This window comes from Meles meles, chromosome 3, assembly GCF_922984935.1.
Source record: "Meles meles chromosome 3, mMelMel3.1 paternal haplotype, whole genome shotgun sequence".
Taxonomy (NCBI): Eukaryota; Metazoa; Chordata; class Mammalia; order Carnivora; family Mustelidae; genus Meles; species Meles meles.
In genome coordinates, this window is record NC_060068.1 from 83,256,035 (window position 1) to 83,276,106 (window position 20,072).

Genomic DNA, 20,072 nt, shown 5'->3' on the forward strand with positions numbered 1-20,072 from the left:
AGTTATGCCCTCTAGCCAAGATAACTGGTTTTCTCGAGTACATAAAGAAGCTTGCACAATATGACGCAGCTCTCAAAGTGAGAAGAACAGGGTGACTCAAACATTCCAACAAACAGACATACACAAACATACACTCGTATGAACGTGTCCCCATACCCTACACTACCAACACTGGCGTTAGGTCCCACTAAAATATGAAGTTTGTTTTCTACTACGTTTGGGTACTTCTCAATGGGACAGAGGAGAGGGAGTTGGAGGGGACGGAGGGTAGAGTGCCAGGTTGGGTGTGGAGCAGTGGAGGTGGGAGAATTTTATAAAACATCATTCAAGATCAATCAAATCAAATTACCACGAAGAAAGATCACCCTCACCCCGTCTTGTTTATAAAAACTTACAAAAACACAAGTAATGAGGTGTAAATTGACTTAGAACACATAGATCCACCAATTGAAAAATGTTTATTGAATGATTCTTCGGAATTCACCACAAAGAGAAAGAAAAGACACAGTCCCTGCCCTCGAGGAGCTTCCAATCTAATAAACACACAGGCACAAAAAAAAGCTAATAGCTACAAGGCGGTTTGTGACAAGCACTGAGTCAACACTTCAGAGAGCAGATGGTAAAGAATTTTAGGTAAGAAAGAGACCACCGGAACCGAAGAGATCTTCACAAAGGAGGGAAGCCATGAGCTGCACCAAAGATGAGCAGGAGTCACATGGGTGGGGGGACGTAGGGCTTTACATGCAGGGAGGTGCGGAGAACGAGGCTGCAGATGAGGGGCTATCAGAGGTGGGGGGAGGGGGTGGGGAGCAGACCCTCTTGGCTGAGGCAAGGTGTTCATGCAGAGGAAACATGGTTAGAATACTTTCCCAACTGAACAAGTCCATTCCCTAGAGCGTGGGCAGAAGAAAAGGTTACCTTTCTACTGCCTGTTGGATTCGTCTCATCCAGTTATTTCGTTCCTCCTTGGAGTTGGTGTGAATTTCGTACATCTCAGGACCAGCAGAGGAGGCACTGATTAGAAACATGCCTCTTTCCTCATTCGCAACTTCTCTAGCAATAAGCTTCTGAAGGGAAATAACCGATGGCTTCTGATCCTGCACAGAAGAGAAAGATGTGCCAGTAAAACAGCATCCTACCAAAAGCAAAGGTTCTCACCAAATGCATCAGCTAAGGAAAGTGAGAGTAGCAAGCAAATCATTTCACTTCAACCTTTCAAAAGTGCTGCACAAGTTGGTAAGCACGCCAATGGAAAGGGCATGGTGAAGAGAGGATGGAGAAAAAGGATACAGGAGAACGTTTGTCCTTAAGAATGAGTGGCTTAAAAGGACAACTTTTGAAAAAAGACAGAACAATCAGAGCACTGAGAATCTCAAAATGCTATCATACGGGGTTCAGGGGCTTTTCTAGAAGGGCACGGGAATAGAAAATACCATCTCAAATATTACAAGAAGACTGAGAGGGGTGGGAGACCTGAGTCCACAAGATTTAGCAGTATTTCGGGTGGACTGAGAGAATGACAGCGAGGAGGGGGCACGACCTCAGAGTCCCTGAGCACAAGCAGTGTGTTCTGCTACCATAGGACAGAGAACAGCAACTGAACTTCTGTGGCTCTGCCTGCAGGTGCCTCCTCTTCCCACCCACCACATAAGCCTTCGATGGGTGGGAATGGGTCAGGCTCATCTTCGTACACCTAGGACACTGCCTTGCATAGAGCAGGCTTTCAAAAATGTCTGTAGAAATGGATTTAGCATAATTCCATCAGAGCGGAATAGGAAGGAAAGCTAACATTTGGCGTACAAGCCGTGACAAAATCTCTTCTTCTGTGTGCATTTATTGTGCTCTTTCGAGGTCCCATTCTAAGCACTGGGGGATTCCATGACGGGTAAGAGAAGAAGCCGTAGTTGAAATAATAATTGAAAGAATGCCTGCAGGAGATAAACAGTCTGGGGGGCTAAGTATGAAGAATTTTCTTTGATTCGTGGCTTCTAACCCTGTTGAGAGTCAGTTGCAGTATGTGGTTTGGCTTCTCCTTCACAGACGGAGTGAAGCCTTGACCCAGGACTTGCCACCACATCCCGCACGGCTGACTCCTTAGTGCACATCTAAAGTTGTGTGCAAGGGTGTACCCAGAAGACCTCTCCAGCCCATTCTTCTCCGAGCAGCAAAAAACAAAACCAAAGGACACCAACTTTTTGAATACTGCCCTCTCTAACTAGGGGGAGCTCCTGAGCTCTAGTCATACCCTTCATTCAGTCATGGATCTACTACCCAAGAACTTACTTGCTTTCCTTCTTCCAATGCACAGAGTTAGGCTCCTCAGCTTACAAAGTAAATAGCCTCTGTATATAAAGGCAGAGTGGGTTTAAATTGCTTACGACATTAGCAAGGGTGAAATAATCTGAACCAGTTAGTTAGGGCTGCAGAAGGAGGCAAGGTGGTAAGGTCAGATATTTTTTAAATGAAAAACAGGTAAGCAGGTAGAAAGTAGCATTAATTAAATTGCCATCAGGGTATGTGCTATGGTGAGAAAAATAAAAGAAAAGAAAATAAATAAGAATAATAAAAATAAAATGAAATGAAAAATTAAATCACCATCAGATGAGCAGACAGCAGGGGTATGCCCATCATTATTCACATTAATCACACTAGAACACTAGAGATGATCAAAAATTCAAATTAAACCTCTAGGTATGGAAGTAATGAGTCTACCTTAGAAACAGATGTTAAAAATTGGTCATGCCAAGGCTTAACCCAGCCTGCAGAGATGTTTTGCTTATGCCACAGTATTTTCAAAACAGATTTTTTTTTTTTTTAAAAACAGTCACCAATATTTAAGAACTGGGAGATTCCCCCCTTTAAAAAAAAAAAACAAAACAAAACCATATATGTGTGGGTTCTTGGAAAAAGCAGACTAGCAATCCTGGGCCTATGTACCCATGTGAACACACAGACTATCTCTGAGTAATCCCTGCGATCTGGGAGACAGGCCATGTTCTCACCAGGTCACTAGAGTCTCTAGCACTCGCTATGTGATCCTCGATCCCAAGTCCACTCCCAGGTCCCTCCTGTTTCCCGCCAAGCCTTCAAGGCAGCCTGTGCCCCAGGGGAAGAGGAAAGGGAACTGCTACCTTCAACTCTGTTGTCACCCGTCTCCATTTGGGATTCCACAGAGTGGCTGCCTCTCCAGTAATATCATTCGAAATCCCACTGGGACAAGACCTTCAGACTGTTTACTGTTTTGAACTTGAACTTGTACATCTCCATGTTCCCTTGCCTTTTTTTACTGTTCATTTTGAAATTACCTTCTTTAATATTTAAGAGATCCTCCTAGACTCAGTAATCTAGGATTTAATGAATTTCCCAGTCATTTCATAGATTTGGGTCCTACTCCCATTTCCAGGGGAGTCCTCTTTAAAAGCAAAATTCTCTTATAGGGACTCCATTTTTTCTGCTCTTTCCAGCTGCTCATGTTCTGGCCATGTCCAAATTCATCATGTTTTTTGTAACATGTAGCAAGTAAACACTTCCTAAAGTGCTTCTAACAGCACCAAGAGCAGAGAAACTTAGCTGTGGGTATTAGCACGAAGATAACTTTCCCCAATGCCAAGATGTGAACCAGGAAATCCAGACATCTGTATGACCCCGGCTAATACAGCAATTCCCTCAAGCAATTCCCTCAATACAGCGTAAATAAGATATTTACGACTGGAGGGCTGTGCTAATAACTAAATGTCTATGATACCACTCAAAAGCATATGCTTGAACAGTGTAGTGCCCTTGAGTCCTTAAGGATAATGCTTTCTATTTTGCTCCCTGACATGGATAGGGGCTTGGCTGGCTTTTCTGAAAGCTGCTACGTATCAGGTTAGCAACTCCATGAAACAGTATCAGCATCATCTTACTGTTGTCCAGAGACAAACCCCTTCTACCGAGAGGAGGAAAGCTATGGTTGCCTTCATCCTGGCATTCAGCAGAATGCCTTCCTAATGTCCAGCTTAATGGCAAATGTGGTCTAAGGCAGGCACAGATAACTCTGAAAGAGGTCACACAGGAGGGACAGATCCGTATTTCAAGCAGTGACTATAAAGTGAGCATCACACCTTCACCAGGATGCATACACTATGTTGACCTAGAAGATAAGACAGTTGTCTCTATGCTGTGTCTAATCTTTGACCCATCAGCAGGTCATCTTGGCCTGTCATAACACTCAAGAAGGCACAGTCTGCTTCTCTTTCAGCTCTCTGGTTTTGACCAAACTTGGGTTTCTTTAAAGGTGTGGTATGAATTTGTTTTCTCTCCTGTCATGGTCCTCACCTCCCATAGGACAAATGAAATGGTCCCACCTTCCTACTTATATCCCAGAGAAAAGCACACACAGGCTGCTTCACAAATCAGTGGGTTGTCATGAAATATGCAATATAGACAGCTCGAATGTCTCAGAGCCATGGGGACTTGTCTAAGGCCTCTAGCTGTCCTCTGGAGTAGCCCCGTGAAGAAATCTCTGAGCTTTATGCAACCTGGCATCGGCGTCCTGATGAAACCAACATGCTTAGCAGGGTGAAGAAGCCTGCTGGGCCAACCTGACAAGCACAGATGAGCCGGGGAGGCACTCTACCAACCTCTTCCTCCCCCAAATCCAACCCTGGCAGGCATGCTTCTTTGTTTTCTCTGAATGGCAAAACAGAAACTTCATTAAGCTTTGACTGTGCTAAAACCAGCTGGAATTGATGACATGTGCTAGTGGTTCCCAACTGTCCTATCTATCACTGTCCTATCTATCAATGGATGATAAATAAGAACCATTTTAGAGAGCTGCCATTATAATGCCCACATTGGTACTACATCTTGGATTCTTTCCTTTAACAGGGCCTAATGCTCCACAAGGCTGACAAAGTTAATTGATGACATCTTCCTTCTTTAAGTGAGTCATTCTGGACTGCAAGATGCTGTGTAAAAGATGTTATAAAATACCCGTTTTACTTTCTAGCCTAACTCTGTGCCAGCCATGAGATTCACGTACCACACTATAAGATAAATTTTACATTAATAATCTTAGCGATTAGTAGCCATTATAGTAGAAACAAGAATCTTCTTTAAACCTTAGCTACCACAATGATGTTCTCTTGTTTGGCAGAAGGAACATCATGATAGTTATGAATGGGGCTCGCAGTGGGTACACCGGGGATGGACCAATGGAAGTGGGACAAGATTCTGGAAGAGACCCACTGTTCCCAGCATTAACATCTGAGTGGCTGGAAAGGCATGGTCAGGAAAGGGGTGGGAGAGATCTGGAAGATATACCACAATGGCCAGACAACAGAGAGGGGCTGAGGCAAGTGCTTGCCCACCAACCAGTCCCAAGGTACTTCAGTATGTTTACATTAACAATTGACAATTGAATTAGCAAAAAGCAATTGAATGAGCTGACCACCACTCCTGGCTATAAACCAACACATTTCGTGCTCGTTAAACCAAATGAGAGGGAACACGGCAATCACCAATACTACTGGAAATACAAGGGGTAGGCTCTTGCCAATGGCTACTTAATTTCACAAGGACTTTCAGGCATTTTTCAAAGATACATGGGACCCAACCCTTTAAAATGTGCATCACATGACCATATACTTACAACAGCTGCAAAGATGTATTTCTGGTCTTTTTCTTGTAAAAAGAGCAGCACATCAGTTAGAAGTAGAGCCAGGATATCTTCAAAGAAAAGATATTGCCAGTATTAATGAAGCAAACCACAGTTCAAATGCCCTTATCAAATATCCGGATTTCATGGTGGAAACGTAAATCAATTTATTAAAAATAAGAAGACTAAGATTTAGCCTAATTGTGGAACTTTCATAAAAATGCCTATATTTATGACAGTCAGAGAGAAACTCTACAGACAACTCAGATTAGCCATGTAAGCATGCATGTAACTATAGGTATCACTAAATCTCCAGCAACATTTAATACTGGAGCTTTCAAAATGGAAAAGAACTATCCAATAAACAAAGGTTCTAATAAAACAGAGCAAATGCTTACCTTTAGAAAAAGAACCTTAATCCTTACTGTTAGAGGGCAGCTTCTGCCTTAACTTATGTGTGCAAATCTGTTGAATCATTCCATCTAGACCTGAGCAGAGTTTGAGATCCTGTATGTCCCCCACAAATTGTACACAGGAACCCACCTTCACTAGCTGACTAAATATCTAACACAGAATTAGCAAACTGCTGATGCGAAGAACCGCACCAAGAGCAAAGGACTTGCAGCGCTGGGGTCTACAGCCTGGTTAATAACTTAGCTTGGTTAATGTTCTAACTGTGGCTCACGTTGAGTGGCAACATTGCTGATCCACAAATCCCATTTCAGTCATTAGCTGCAAATACTGTGAAACTTCGCAGTCCTCCAAAGGGTTACGTCTGAGTTCCCTTGGAGTAACTAGTTCCCTTGGAGTAACTAAATTAACAATCTCTTCCTCTCACTTATCTGAGGATGTTACTAAGATACATTAAAAACAGGGCGAGCAGATGGGTGGTTCTTAACCCTGATGCCACAGCAGACCCACGTGGGGACCTTCAAGCATCCCTAGGCTTGGGCTTCCTCCCCAGACCAATAAAATCAGGATCTCTGGAAGAAGACTTGAAGATCAGCAATTTTTTTTTTTTTAAACTCTCCGGGTGATTCTATAGTGTGTGATCTGAGCTGAGAAAGCCTGGACCAGACAGGATGCTTCCTATAGAATCAGTCCCTTAGAACTGAATAAATGGTTTTAGACTCTTAACTAGATTAACACAGGTTAATGCCAGTTAACACCAAGCAGTAGCACCGAGGAAGAGTTTGTACCACTGTGAGCAGGTATATTTCTGCATCTTATGACTCCGGAAGGAATATGACCTTCCGAGCTCAGTCCTCCCCGCACTGGTGTGACAGCCCCCAGGAGGCTTGGCACACAGACCCTAGGTGTGTAGACCTACCGCCTCATTTTCAACACATTACATTTGCCAGAGTAACATTTCCGTGCCAATAATTACCAGAATTCTCAGCTCCTTTCATTCCAATACCCCAAACTGCAAATTCATAAAATGTACAGGAAGAGCTTTGCTTGGGGCAGTGAACTCCCACCCAAGATACATAGCATTAGCTTACTGAAGTTCATGACTTGGTCCTTTCCCACTTCTCCAGGGTTTGTACGGTGCCTGCCATCTCTGAACCACTCTCCTTTTGAAAATCTGTCCTGTTAAATGAGCGACATACGTCAAAGGAGGAGAAAAGATACCTTTGAATCGACCTGTCGCAGTTTTCCAGTAAACAAGGCCATCATGTAAGAGAGTCCTTTCTTTACTTATCAGTGCTTGCTTCCTAAACACATGGCCGTTTTTGAGCTTTGTGTAGGTTTTGTTTTCGATCTTAGTTAGGATCTCCAGCCATTTTTGGTTTTTCTCATACTCGCTGACTTTGAAATCTACTGCTGCGATCATGTCTTTAATGAGGCCCAGAGCTTTGCACAAGTCTTTATGTTCTTCACTTCTCTCTGCATGGGAAAAAGAACACTACAGAATAATCCAAAGTGCTGAAAAGATTTTTTTTTTTTCCGTTTTAAGTGCAATTAAAATCATACAAAGAGAAAAAAAATCACACAACAAAAATGTTGGATTAGGTTCAAATACCTCATTATCACTCTTCATCCCCAAAAGGAACTGTTACAAGATTTAATTATAAAAGATTTATTTGTCAGATGTGGTTCAGCGAAAATACTATCAGTAAGATATCTGAGTTATTTTTTTTAAAGATTTTATTTATTTATTTGACAGAGATCACAAGTAGACAGAGAGAGAGGAGGAAGCAGGCTCCCTGCCAAGCAGAGACCCCGATGCGGGACTCAATCCCAGGACCCTGGGATCATGACCTGAGCCGAAGGCAGAGGCTTAACCCACTTGAGCCACCCGGGCGCCCAGATGCCTAAGTTCTAAAGATTGGCCTGACCTGCCCCAAGGGCAATGAGTATGTTATATACTAACCTAGGCTCTCTTTCCACCTTCCAAGACACAGGTAATCAAGTAATCCCTTCAATGAATTTCTTAAGATTTGGCCAACCTGGAGGCCCAAATGAGGGTCCTCTCATGAAAGGGAGCTGCAGGGGGACTTACAGGCCCCAGACTCATTTGCCTTCCTGAATCCCTTCCTCCCTAAAAAAAATATTCAAGATGATATTTCCACGTCTTTTCAGACTAAAAAAATGGGACAAAGGCACTGTGCATTGTGGGTCAGCCATACTTATGGCAACAGTAGATAATCATTGATTCCAGTTATTACTCTTTAAAACATGGCCCATCTGCTCATATCTCCCAATCATCTCAAGAAAAAGCCCTGGAAGTGTTTCTGTAACAGCCTCCTAGAACTCCAGATGAAATGGAATTTAACTATTGTCTTATTGGATGATAAGGAGCACCTAGTTCATGTTTACTGAGGCAAACTGAAGGGAAAGTTTCAAGAGGTCAGAAGGTGCCAGAAGGAGAGGAGAACAGAAAAACTGGGAGAGAAAACAAAAGCCTACAGGAGCAGAAATCAACACACAGAAACAGCAGTCAAGTGAGATGAGAACAAGTCCTCACACAGTCTGACCATTTCCAGGTTCTCAAAGTCCTCCACGCATGAAGGTTATTCCAGAAAACCAAGGAACAAATCCTGACAGGGATCTTTCACAAGGAAGATACTCTCTTTCTCACTGTCTGTGAAAGTATCCTCTTTACTATACTTACCAACCCACAAAAGGTTCTCCTTTCCAAAGAGCATATTCATAAATAGGAAAGGGGAGTAAAGAAAATCAAAGTTGAGTTACAAAGTAACTTGAGGTGAGACCAAGAAAAGGCTCAGTCTTTGACCTTCGGGGACAAATTATTGTCTTGTAATGGCAGGCTACCCTAAGTGACACAACACCCACCTTGCCTGGGAGTCTTGCTAGGTACACTGGATTTGCACCTCAGACCTCACTGAAGCAGAATCTGCATGTCAGCAAGTTCTGCAGGAGAAGATGATCCCTAAAGAAGTCTGAGAAGGATTGTTGTAAGCAAGTCACATAAACCAATCTTCCCAGGAGACAGAGAGAGCAAGAACCGACCAGCAGTTAAGGTCTGACCCAAGGAAGCAATGTCCATTCATTCACTCAGCCACCATGAAAACTATACCCAGAAAGCCCCAAGTTATGCTTATCGTTTCCAACAGACAGTAGGTCATGACTGTTCTTCAGTCTACCAGGAATTCGGCGTGGGATGATTCTTAGAGTAGCAGTAGCTGACCTAACACAATCTGGCAGATTTTAGTCTTTGGGGTATTGTATTTAACTCTACTTTATTTTTTAAATTTTATTTATTTATTTGAGAGAGGGAGAGAATGAGAAAGAGCAAGCAGGAGAGGGGGAAGGTCCCAAGGAGACGACCCTCCTGCTGAGCAGGGAACCCAACCCGGGACCAGATCCCAGGACTCCAGGATCATGACCATAGCTGAAGGCAGTTGCTCAACCAACTGAGCCATCCAGGTGCCCTTAACTCCACTCTTACGACAATATGAAGATCGTACAAACTGAAAGGCTTTATTTGAGAGAGAGAGAGATCACAAGTAGGCAGAGAGAGAGGAGGAAGCAGGCTCCCTGCTTCTTAGGCACCTGGTTGGCGCAGTTGGTTAAGCATCCGAGTCTTGATCTCAGGGTTGTGAGTTGAGGCCCTGTTTTGGACTTCGCATTGCATGTGGAGCCTACTTAAAAAAAAAAAAAGTCTTAATTTTGTTTTCATTATTTCTCTGTAAACAACAATTCTGAGGCTTTCTCTTCATATTGTGCTTCTATTTTATGTTGAATTACAGGGAGCGCTAAATATGGGATATAAGGAGCAGAGACTACCATTTGTGCCTGAACTTAGTTCTTAATGGGACTGAAAAAAGGAAACACTAATTCACGCATTTCTACGCACATAGATCACTTCCCAAAAAGAGGATGTTAGAGGTTGACTTTTTTAGAGAGGGCATTTAAGATCTCATTACCCCTTTCATTACCTCCAAGTCCACTGGTCATGACAAAGGTAATAAAAACAGCTCCCATTTAGTGAGCCCTTTGTTTACACCAGGCTCTGTCCTGGGCATTTTATGCAACTATCTCATTTAATCCTCACAACATCCCTGAGGATTATTAGTCTCACTTAGTAATGGAGAAACCCGAGGCTCCTTTAACGAACGTGCCCAACAAATGAGCTGCAAAACCGAGCATATGCAATGGAAATCCCAGTTCACATGACTCCAAACCCAAGCCCTTGTTAACCTAACACGCCACCATCCAACAGACACTTTACTCAAGATCAATAAGCTAGCTGGAAGAACAGACATTTTTATTTTTTTGTTCATTGCACTGGGATGGTTTTATTTCTTGACGGCCTCTTCTGTTGTTACCAGTCACCGCACTAGGCATTCAAGATCCAGTTGTGAACCAGACACGGGCCTTCTCAATCCTCCAGGGAGCTTACAGTCCATCCATGTGCATTGTCAGCTTCCTAAAAGGTGCCTAGATGTTACCCCAGGTCTTTGATGAACTGACAGAGTTAGAAAGAGCTCCCTAATAAATCACTTTCAACCTAATAATTCACTGCTTGGAAGATGGGACATCTGGTGATAGGATCCAGGGGCGTGTGTCATCAACTACTGAGTCGGTAACAGGAAGATGAGGAAGTAGAGGTATTAAGAAGATCCGGACACAGGGAAACGGAAGAGGGGACGGGCAGAGTCAGAGAAAGACGAACACTGCTTGGCTTAGGCTGCCTGAAGCAATTCAGACTATGCCCAAAGCTACATTATAACAGAGAGCTTCTCAAAAAGGATCCAAATCCAAAGGCTCTAAAAAGTTTTCCCCTCATCAATAGTCTTCATGAATCCCAGGGCACGAGCATTTGTATCTGTTGATGACACCTCGGCTATGTTTAAAATTAAGCAAGTGGCCAAGAGGCAAAACCTTTACCCTACAAGTTACAACTCACCCTTTGTGTACTGCAAAATCCTTTCCACGAGGACCGGGTACTTTGTGATGCGCTGAGTGACTAGCAGAATGCATTCTGGGATTCCTCGGCGTCGAGCCAGAAGATTACTATTTCGAAGCTTAAAAATAGACATAGACTTTTCATATACAGAAACTGTATTTTCTTTTGAGGTCTGAGTTTAATAATACAAAGAACCGGCCACTGTATTGTTCTATTCCGATACAAGATTAATAGGCATTATCATTAATTAAAACTTGATTCATGGTCATTAAATCATACGCTTTGCCATTAATCTCTCAGCAACATAACTCTCCAAGATTAAGAAGTTTCAAGTTACACTGATATATTTGCAGTTAATTCCAAAAGCGAGCAAGTTTCACCAAGTGTTAAGATTTATGAAGAGCAAAAGTTCTGGAAAATAGTCACAAATCAAAGTTACACTTTGAGTGTGAGTTTGCGATTAACTGTTGGTTTTTCTAACCACTCTTCCTTTACATTTGTTATTACTCATCACAGCACTTACAGTTCCCTCTAATCAGGTCAACTTTCTTCCTAAAAATTTCATAGTATTCTTTAAGTTTTCAAGTTCTCAATACTCATGTATGTGCTGTGGGGGAGGGGGAGAATCTGCTAACATCCTCAAAATAAAAGAAAAAAAAAGTACAAGCCATGGAACTCTAAGGGACAGATTTCTTCAACAAATAAACTGGACCCCAAAAAACAAATAAAGGGATGGGGAACATCCAAAATTAAAAGAGATTTAAAAGATATAACTCTGATACACAATACATAAACTTTAGTTGGATTCTGGCTTAAGTAATCCAATTTCATTTCATTTTCTAGGGAAATCTGAATACTGAGGATATTAAAGAATAATTCTTTATATATATTTTTTAAGATTTTACTTATTTATTTGACAGACAGAGATCACAAGTAGTCAGAGAGGCAGGCAGAGAGAGAGGGGAAGCAGGCTCCCTGCTAAGCAGAGAGCTCAACGCGGAGCACTATCCCAGGACCCTGGGATCATGACCTGAGCCGAAGGCAGAGGCTTTAACCCACTGAGCCACCCAGGCACCCCTAAAGAATAATTCTTGGGCCTGGGCCTTCGGCTCAGGTCATGATCTCAGGGTCCTGGGATCGAGCCCCACATCGGGCTCTCTGCTCAGCGGGGAGCCTGCTTCCCCCTCTCTCTCTGCCTGCCTCTCTGACTACTTGTGATCTCTCTCTCTCCGTCAAATAAATAAAATCTTAAAAAAAAAAAGAATTCTTAATTGTGATAATGTCATTGTAACTTTTAAAAGATGCATTGTTTAGAGATACATATTATATACATGCCAAATTATATAATGTTCAGGATTTGCTTCAAATGAATACAGTGGTGATGGGATTGGTTCTCTATTTTTATAAGGTTCTTCTGATTTATTACACCTCAGGACATGAAATAACAACCCAGGATATTACAACGGTGCTCAGAAGGTTGGATGACACTTTACAAATATAAGATACAAAAAGGAAATGATTTGGGAGAAATATTTTGCTAAGACAGAAAAAGAGACTTTCTGTCTTTGCCACGAGCCTATCCCTTTCTTCTCCTTCCCTGAAAATCAGCACCTAGATGTGAAACTTGTTTAAAGTCATGTAACAAGAAAGCATGAACTATTCCCCATGCTGGTTTACCACTTTGCAATAGTTTAAAAATACTTGCCTTAATAAAATTCTGAAACTTTTTATTTTGTTGGAGTTCTTTAAAGAGGCTGACAGCTTCTTTGTGATGGCTACAGAATTCTCCATAAATTTTCTTCATTTGATTTGCATTTTCTTCTGAAAACTGAGAATGACATTTCAATGAAGATTTATAAATTTAATTAGTTCTAACCACAAAGGAACTTGCAGTTTTCATATATTTCAATATATTCTTGGCAAATAAAGAATAAACATAAAATTTCTGAACACTATCCCTTCTTTTTTCCAGACACCTTTTAAATTAAACTAAGAAGTTGCCAAGAGGTAAGGGAAAGATGGTATTAACTAATTATACTGTACTGAACTAATTCAATTATCAGATACCAAATGCAAAACATTTGTTACCTTTTATTCTTTTTTAGGTGTTTCTGTGACTTTATCATTTCAACTTATTATTTTATTACTTTTTTAGACTAAAGGAAAGCTATGTTGAAAATTTGGGGGTGCTCAAGAAGGTTTGACCTCTCATGGGTTGACATTTACATTTGGTGAACTGACCAGATCTGTGGACTCAGTCCTCAATTTGGAATTTGATCTTTGTCAATACATCACAAATGGATGAAGAGGCAAGTAAAAGGGAAAGATGAATACTCAGAATGCCACTTTATTAACTGATGGACCAAAGTAGAGATATGGGCTGGATATGTCAATAAGTTTGACTTGTGGAAACATCTCTGTTGAAAAATCTAGATGGGAACCAAATCAGATTCATAGGGTGGTATGGAGGTAACAAACTGAATTACTTGAATGCCAATGTTTTACCCTCTGCCACATACAATATTATCGCAACAGAAATCAGAAAATATCCACCCAGCCCCTGGCAAGTACTTCAACTTTATATCACCCTCTCTGATCTTTTCATCTTTGCTTACAATTTTATCTATGCTCTAGGCCAATATGTCTCAAGAGCTGATTCTTAAATTACCTATGATTGCTAAAAAAACAAAATAAAAACAAACAAACAAAAACTCAGATACTAATCTAACAAAGTACACACAGGCCTTCTATGCTGACAACTATACAATGCTGGTGAAAAAAAACAAAACTAAAAACGTAAATCAATCATGGTCATAGATGGGAAGAAACAACATAGTAAAGATGTCAATTCTCCCAAATTGTTCTACAGATTTAATGCAGCTCTCATCAGAATCCCAGCAAGTGTTTTCTTAAAAATACATGCAGACAAGATTATTATACAATTTAGATGAGAAGATAAAAGAATAACTAAAAACAAATTTGAAAAAAAAAATAAAGTAGAAGGACTCAGCCTACCCAAGTTCAAGAAGTATTATATAGCTACAATAATTAAGACTGTGTGAAAAGATAGACACACAGATTAGAAGAACAGAGTTGGAGCCCAAAATGCCCAATGACTTATTTCCAACAAATGGCACTGAGGCAATTAGACATCCATAGACCAAAACCAAAAAGTGAATCTTGACATGTGGCTCATGTCTTAAACCACAATAAACTCAAAATGGATCACCAACTTAAGTGTAAAACACAAAACTACAAAACTTTTACAAAACTACATAGAAGAAAGTCTTTTGAGATCTCAGCTAAACAAGAAGTTCTAAGAGTTGCGGCCAAAACCATGATTTTTTAAAGGAAAAACTGAAAGAATGGACTTCATCAAACTTAGAGACTGAGAGAACAAGTTACAGACTTCAGAAAATATTTGCAAATCACATAGCTGACAAAGGAATAGGATCTAGAATATATAAAGAAATTCAAATATTCAATAGTAGGAAGAACAATCCAATTAGAAAATGGGCAAAAGTCATGAGCCAACCTTTTACCAGAGAGGATATATAGATGGAAAATAAGCAAACGAAAGATGGTGAACATCATCAGCTACGTGGGAATTATTATTCAAACCTCAATAAGTTATCCATCCATGTCTTTCAGAATAGCTAAAATAAAAAACAGTGACAACACCAAATGGGGTGAGGATGCAGAGAAACTGAATTACTTATACACTGCTGATGTACTTTGTGATTTGATGGGAATATAAAATAGCACAACCACTCCAGAAAACAGTTGGCAATTTCTCACAAAATTAAGCATGCAACTACCATACAACCCAGAAATTATAACACCCAGACATTTATCCCAGAGAAATTAAAATTTAAGTGTGCACAAAAATGTGTACATAAATGTTTAAAATCAGCTTTACTTCTTTTTTTAAAAAAGTTTTTTCTTAATTAAGTAAACTCTACACCCAATGTGGGGCTCAAACTCACAACCTTAAGACCAAGAGCTTCACACTCTACCAACCGAGCCAGCCAGGCACACCAAAACAGCTTTACTTCTAATAGCCAAGAACAAAGAACAACAAGACGTCCTTCTATAAGTGAACTACAACAAACTACAGTACTTCCATACCCCGGACTACTACTCAACAATAAAAAGGAATGAACTATTACACACACCAACACCTGGATGATACTTGAGAGAATTATGCTGAGTGAAAGAAGCCAATCCAAGGGAAAGTACACACTATGTATATAACCTACATGTAAAACACACATGTCATTTATCTAACATTGGTGAAATGACAAAATTATAGAAATAATAGAAATAGATTAGTTGTTACCAGCAGTTAAGGAGGTGGGGACAGGAGGGAAGTAGGTGTGGTTATAGAGTAGTCAGATAAGGAATCTTTGTGATGATGGAACTTATGATGGTAAATTTCTGTATCTTTTTTTTTTTTAAGATTTTATTCATTCATTTGAGAGAGAGAGAGAGAGAGAATGTAGTCGGCGGGGGGGGGAGAGGCATAGAGAGAGGGAAAAGCAGACTCCCCACTGAGCTGGGAGCCTGACATGGGGCTTGATCCCAAGACCTGGAGATCATGACCTGAGCTGAAGGCAGACGCTTAACCATATGAGCCACCCAGGCACCCCAAGGTTCTGTATCCTGACTGCATCACTGTTAGTATCCTGGTTATGATTCTGTATTAGAGTTTTGCGAGAAGATGGCAATGGGGAAAAATAATTTCAGAAATTAAAAATTTTTAAATGCCAAATCCCAGGCTCCCCCCAATCCTATGAAAACAAAACCACTGGGCCATTGGAACACAGTGGTCTTCATTTCTACAAGCTTCAAGAGATTCTTAGGCACCTGAAGTTAGCAAAGTTATTCCAACCATGTTCGTCATATTCACAATTTCTTTCCCACACCAATTATTTCCATGGACTAAATCAGCATTATATTCCAGGCTAGCCTCCTGAGTAAGGCTAAAGAGTGAGGAATTTCCCCGAAGTCTTCTCTCCTACATCCCTTCCACAGCTAGTTCTTCCTTTTTCCCCCACAGAGCATCATCTCAGGATTCTGCTCATTTTTTCCTCGGGAGACAACTTTTTATCACAGTGGGAGGAGACCCCTCCTCATACCCCAAATGCATGAGCAACAACAGAAACACAAAAGCAGGCTTAAATCCTTTTCTCTGCATAACCAAAAACCTTTCCCCAAAGGAGAAATGCGTGCTTCGTCCTAAAGCAGTGCACCAAGCTCATCCTGTCCAATAGCCAACATCCCAAACCTTGTTCTCAATTTAAGTCCTCCTTTATGACCAGCAATGAAACAAAAACAGAACTGGTAGAGATGTAAAATATGTTAACTACAAAGTCACTAACGAACAAAAGTGTTAGCGTTAAAACACAGTACTTCTATCAAGAAAAGTAAATGATTTCCAATGACAAAAACATCTTGCACTTCGTGTTTGGATGCACTCAGATTCAAGTTCAGACACATTCTGGCATTTTTAGTCAAAACATTTGCAAAGGACTTTACAGTCTCCTAACTTGGCACTCTATGTTTCTCATCAATTATGAGGACAGACAGGTTTATGACTGTATAGATAATCTGCAGAGCAGATTACTCTTCGATTAAAAACTTGTTACTAGGGGCACCTGGGTGGCTCAGTCGATGAAGCAACTGCCTTTGGCTGAGGTCATGATCCCAGGGTCCTGGGATCCAGCCCCACATCAGGCTGCTTCCTCAGTGGGGAGTCTGCTTCTCCTTCTCTCTCTGCCCCTGCTTGTGCTCTCTCTCTCTCATTCTCTCTCTCTCAAATAAATAAAATCTTTTTAAAAAACTTGTTACTAATGTGGATTTTTACATTGTTAGACATTAGAAATAGTTACTGAACAACTAAGTGGGGGGGGGGCTGTTTTGTGCACTAAAAATATCTCTTTAAGCATATTTACATCAATGAACTTAACTCTTCTATTCTTAGTAAATGAGCCAAGAGCTGAACTCTATTATTTTGCGCTACCCAGTGAAAGGGATTCAAAATCAGTCTTTTGGACAGGATGACATTTTGCTATTTATCGAGAGAAAGTCGAACTAACCTAACTAGGAATGCATCTCGATGCCTTTCCACAAACGCTACCAGGGACTGCAAAACATCGCATTCAAGTGAATTCCTGATGTTTTGTTCCTAAATGACCCATGCATTCAATAAATATTTATGGTACCAAGCTCTGTTCTAGGTAAAATATGTTAGTAATGAAATCAACAAGATTCCCTGCTTTACTGGGACTGACAAACTAGGAATGACAAAAAGCTTCCTCAGATGTCATCAAAGGTCTCAAGAAATCAGATGCCTAACTCACTGTTCAGAGAGCAGATTTCGATTCAAACCTCAGTTATGCTATTTAGGAGATAAGTGAACTTGAGAAAATCATTACATTCTTCTCCATGCCCCGGTTTCTGTTTTCGTACGATGGGGAAAATAATATCTACCTTGTACAGATAGTTGTGAAGGGAAAGGAGGTAATATACATGCAAGTACCCTGGAAAATGCTTGCCCCAGAGGGTCACTGAATACATATGATTTAACTTCTCTATTAGCATCTTTATCACAGAAAACCCCTTGCGAAGAGGCCGATATGAATGGTCGAATTTTGTTTTCCCTCATCTACAGCACAATCCATTCTCATGATGCTTCAAATATCCCAAGTACCTAAAAAGTGCCTCCTTTTAGTGACATTTGCTGTGTTGTCCCCCAGGCAGGAACACTAGGGCTTTAATGACAGCAGATCTTCTTCCCTCTTCCTAAGATGAGCCAACATTTGTCTTGGAGATACAGGCAAGATGACCACAGGCCCACGGAGGAGCTGTTATCACAAAGCCAGCATATCAAGAAGTCTAAGCAGAATTTTCCTAAGAGATTTAGATATATGGCTGGGACTCCTGGTGGAGAGAGGGCTGGGGATCATCCCACCAGGTCCTGAGACTCACAGAAGTCAGTCACTGGCTGTCAGAGGTCTCAGCCACCAGGCACACATGGGGCTATCAAACAGAAGAAAACCACCCGGTCCCACCCAGCAGTAATGGCAACACAATTCCAGTTCTTCTTAGACTTTTAGCCTTGTAGAGATCTGCAAACCTCGTTTTTGAGCTCAGGGTCTTCAAACCTCTCTTACCTGCTGTACTAGAATATCTCCAATTCGGTTGATGATGAAATTCCTGTCATCATCAGCACAGGACTCCTGCCTTCGCTCTTTCATGCTATAAAAGAAATGCCTATGGATTTCTAGTAACTCATCTAAGCAGGGGAAGATTTTATCCACGGTGCTGTGATCAAGCTGCAGCTCCTCCTTCATTCCTTTCCTGAAGATCTCAGACATGATGAGCAGGGTCTGGATATGATGCATCTCTGTTTGCATCAGCTCTGAAACACATGCACACAAAAAAGCTTTAACAGGGGTGCCTGGGTGGTTTAGTGGGTTAAAGCCTCTGCCCTCGGCTCAGGTCATGATCCCAGGGTCCTGGGATCGAGTCCCGCGTCGGGCTCTCTGCTCAGCGGGGAACCTGCTTCCCCCCTCTCTCTCTGTCTGCCTGCCTCTCTGCTTACGTGTGATCTCTGTCTGTCAAATAAATAAATAAAATCTTAAAAAAAAAAAAAAGGCTTTAACAACCAAATACTCCAGTGACCTATGGTAGAAGCTAAACACTGAATGTTGTACAAAGAAAAAAAAAGGAATGTTTATGAACTATGGTATTTATTCACCACAGAAGTTAGATTGATTCCACTTTCTCTGGGAGAAAACAAAGTGTGACGGTCAAGGGACATTGTGGATAAAGTGAAAAGATAGCCCATGGAATGGGAGAAAGTAAGATCCTTCTTCAGGGCCTCCAGTCTTGCTGTTCCAGCAGCCTGGGATGTCTTCTTCCCACATCCACTAGCTCCTTCTTAAAGTCATCCAGGTCTCTTCGAAGATTACTTGTCTCTTAAGTCTCCCCTGTATGCCTGAACATTCCATAGCTCTTGTCCCCCTGCTTGATATGGCCCACTACTCTATTTTTTTTTTCAGCACTTATCACTGCCTACTATTATGTATTTTACCCATATCCTGTACTATGCTGTAGGTTGTGAACTCCCCAAAGCGAATTCATGAGAAGAGAAAATCTGTATGTTTTGCTTACTGTTATTTCCCTGGTCTCCAGAATTAAGGCCTGGCATACAATAGGTACTAATATTTGTTGGACAGTAGAACTATTTTTCTTTATTTCTTAGAACCAAGATAAGTAGATCTTCTTATCTGTACTTCTAGATGAATAAACTATGCCCAAAGGTTGTACCTAACTTGCTCTAAACCAAAGCAAGTAATGAGGCTTCTTTGAAAGAAAAGGTGAAGGAAGGCAGTGGGCTAGCCTAGGGAGAGAGATCAGACTCTTTATGTGGGTAGAGTCAATAGACAGAAACTAGGGAAGAGGAATTTCAGGTCTTAGCACAGATTACTGGATTGAAAATGCACTGTCTATGGAAAGAGAGTTTCTAGAAAATGGAGGTATTCAAGAAAAATGTGTACAATTAACCTGGGGAGCTATGGCAACAATGATTTAAATACCACAAGGACCATGGAATCAGATATTTTTCAATGACCTTGCTTGGTTTTCAAATAATAATTTTTAATAAAGTATGGCTGCCAATGATACTAATTACTAAACTTCTATGGAAAAAGTAAGGCTGGTATTTCCAGTAAAAGGACTGAAAAAAAATTTTAATGCAAGAAAAATATCTCATAAGGGATTTGCATAAAACAAGTATAGAAACAAGTGTTACGACTCAACAGTAAAAAGACAAAATGAACCAAAAAAAAAAAAAAAACCCAAAAAACAAAACCAAAAAAAAACCCAGTTCAATATGGGTGGGCAAAGGATCTGAACAGATGCTTCTCCAAAGAGATACACAAATGATCAAGGAGCACATGGAAAGATACTTACTATCATTAGCCCCCAGGAAAATGCAAATCAAAACCAAAATGAGATACCACTTCACACACATGAGGTTAAGTGGAATAAAAA

General features: G+C 40.9%; 1 protein-coding gene across 1 annotated transcript in view; it reads right to left on the reverse strand.

Moving 5' to 3' along the window:
• ARHGEF28 (Rho guanine nucleotide exchange factor 28) overlaps positions 1-20,072 on the reverse strand; it is a 329,197-nt gene that overhangs the window by 52,047 nt on the left and 257,078 nt on the right. The window contains 6 exon segments of the mRNA XM_045999285.1: positions 919-1,097; positions 5,633-5,709; positions 7,271-7,525; positions 11,013-11,130; positions 12,718-12,840; positions 18,188-18,435. Of these exon segments, the coding sequence (XP_045855241.1) occupies positions 919-1,097; positions 5,633-5,709; positions 7,271-7,525; positions 11,013-11,130; positions 12,718-12,840; positions 18,188-18,435 (1,000 nt within the window).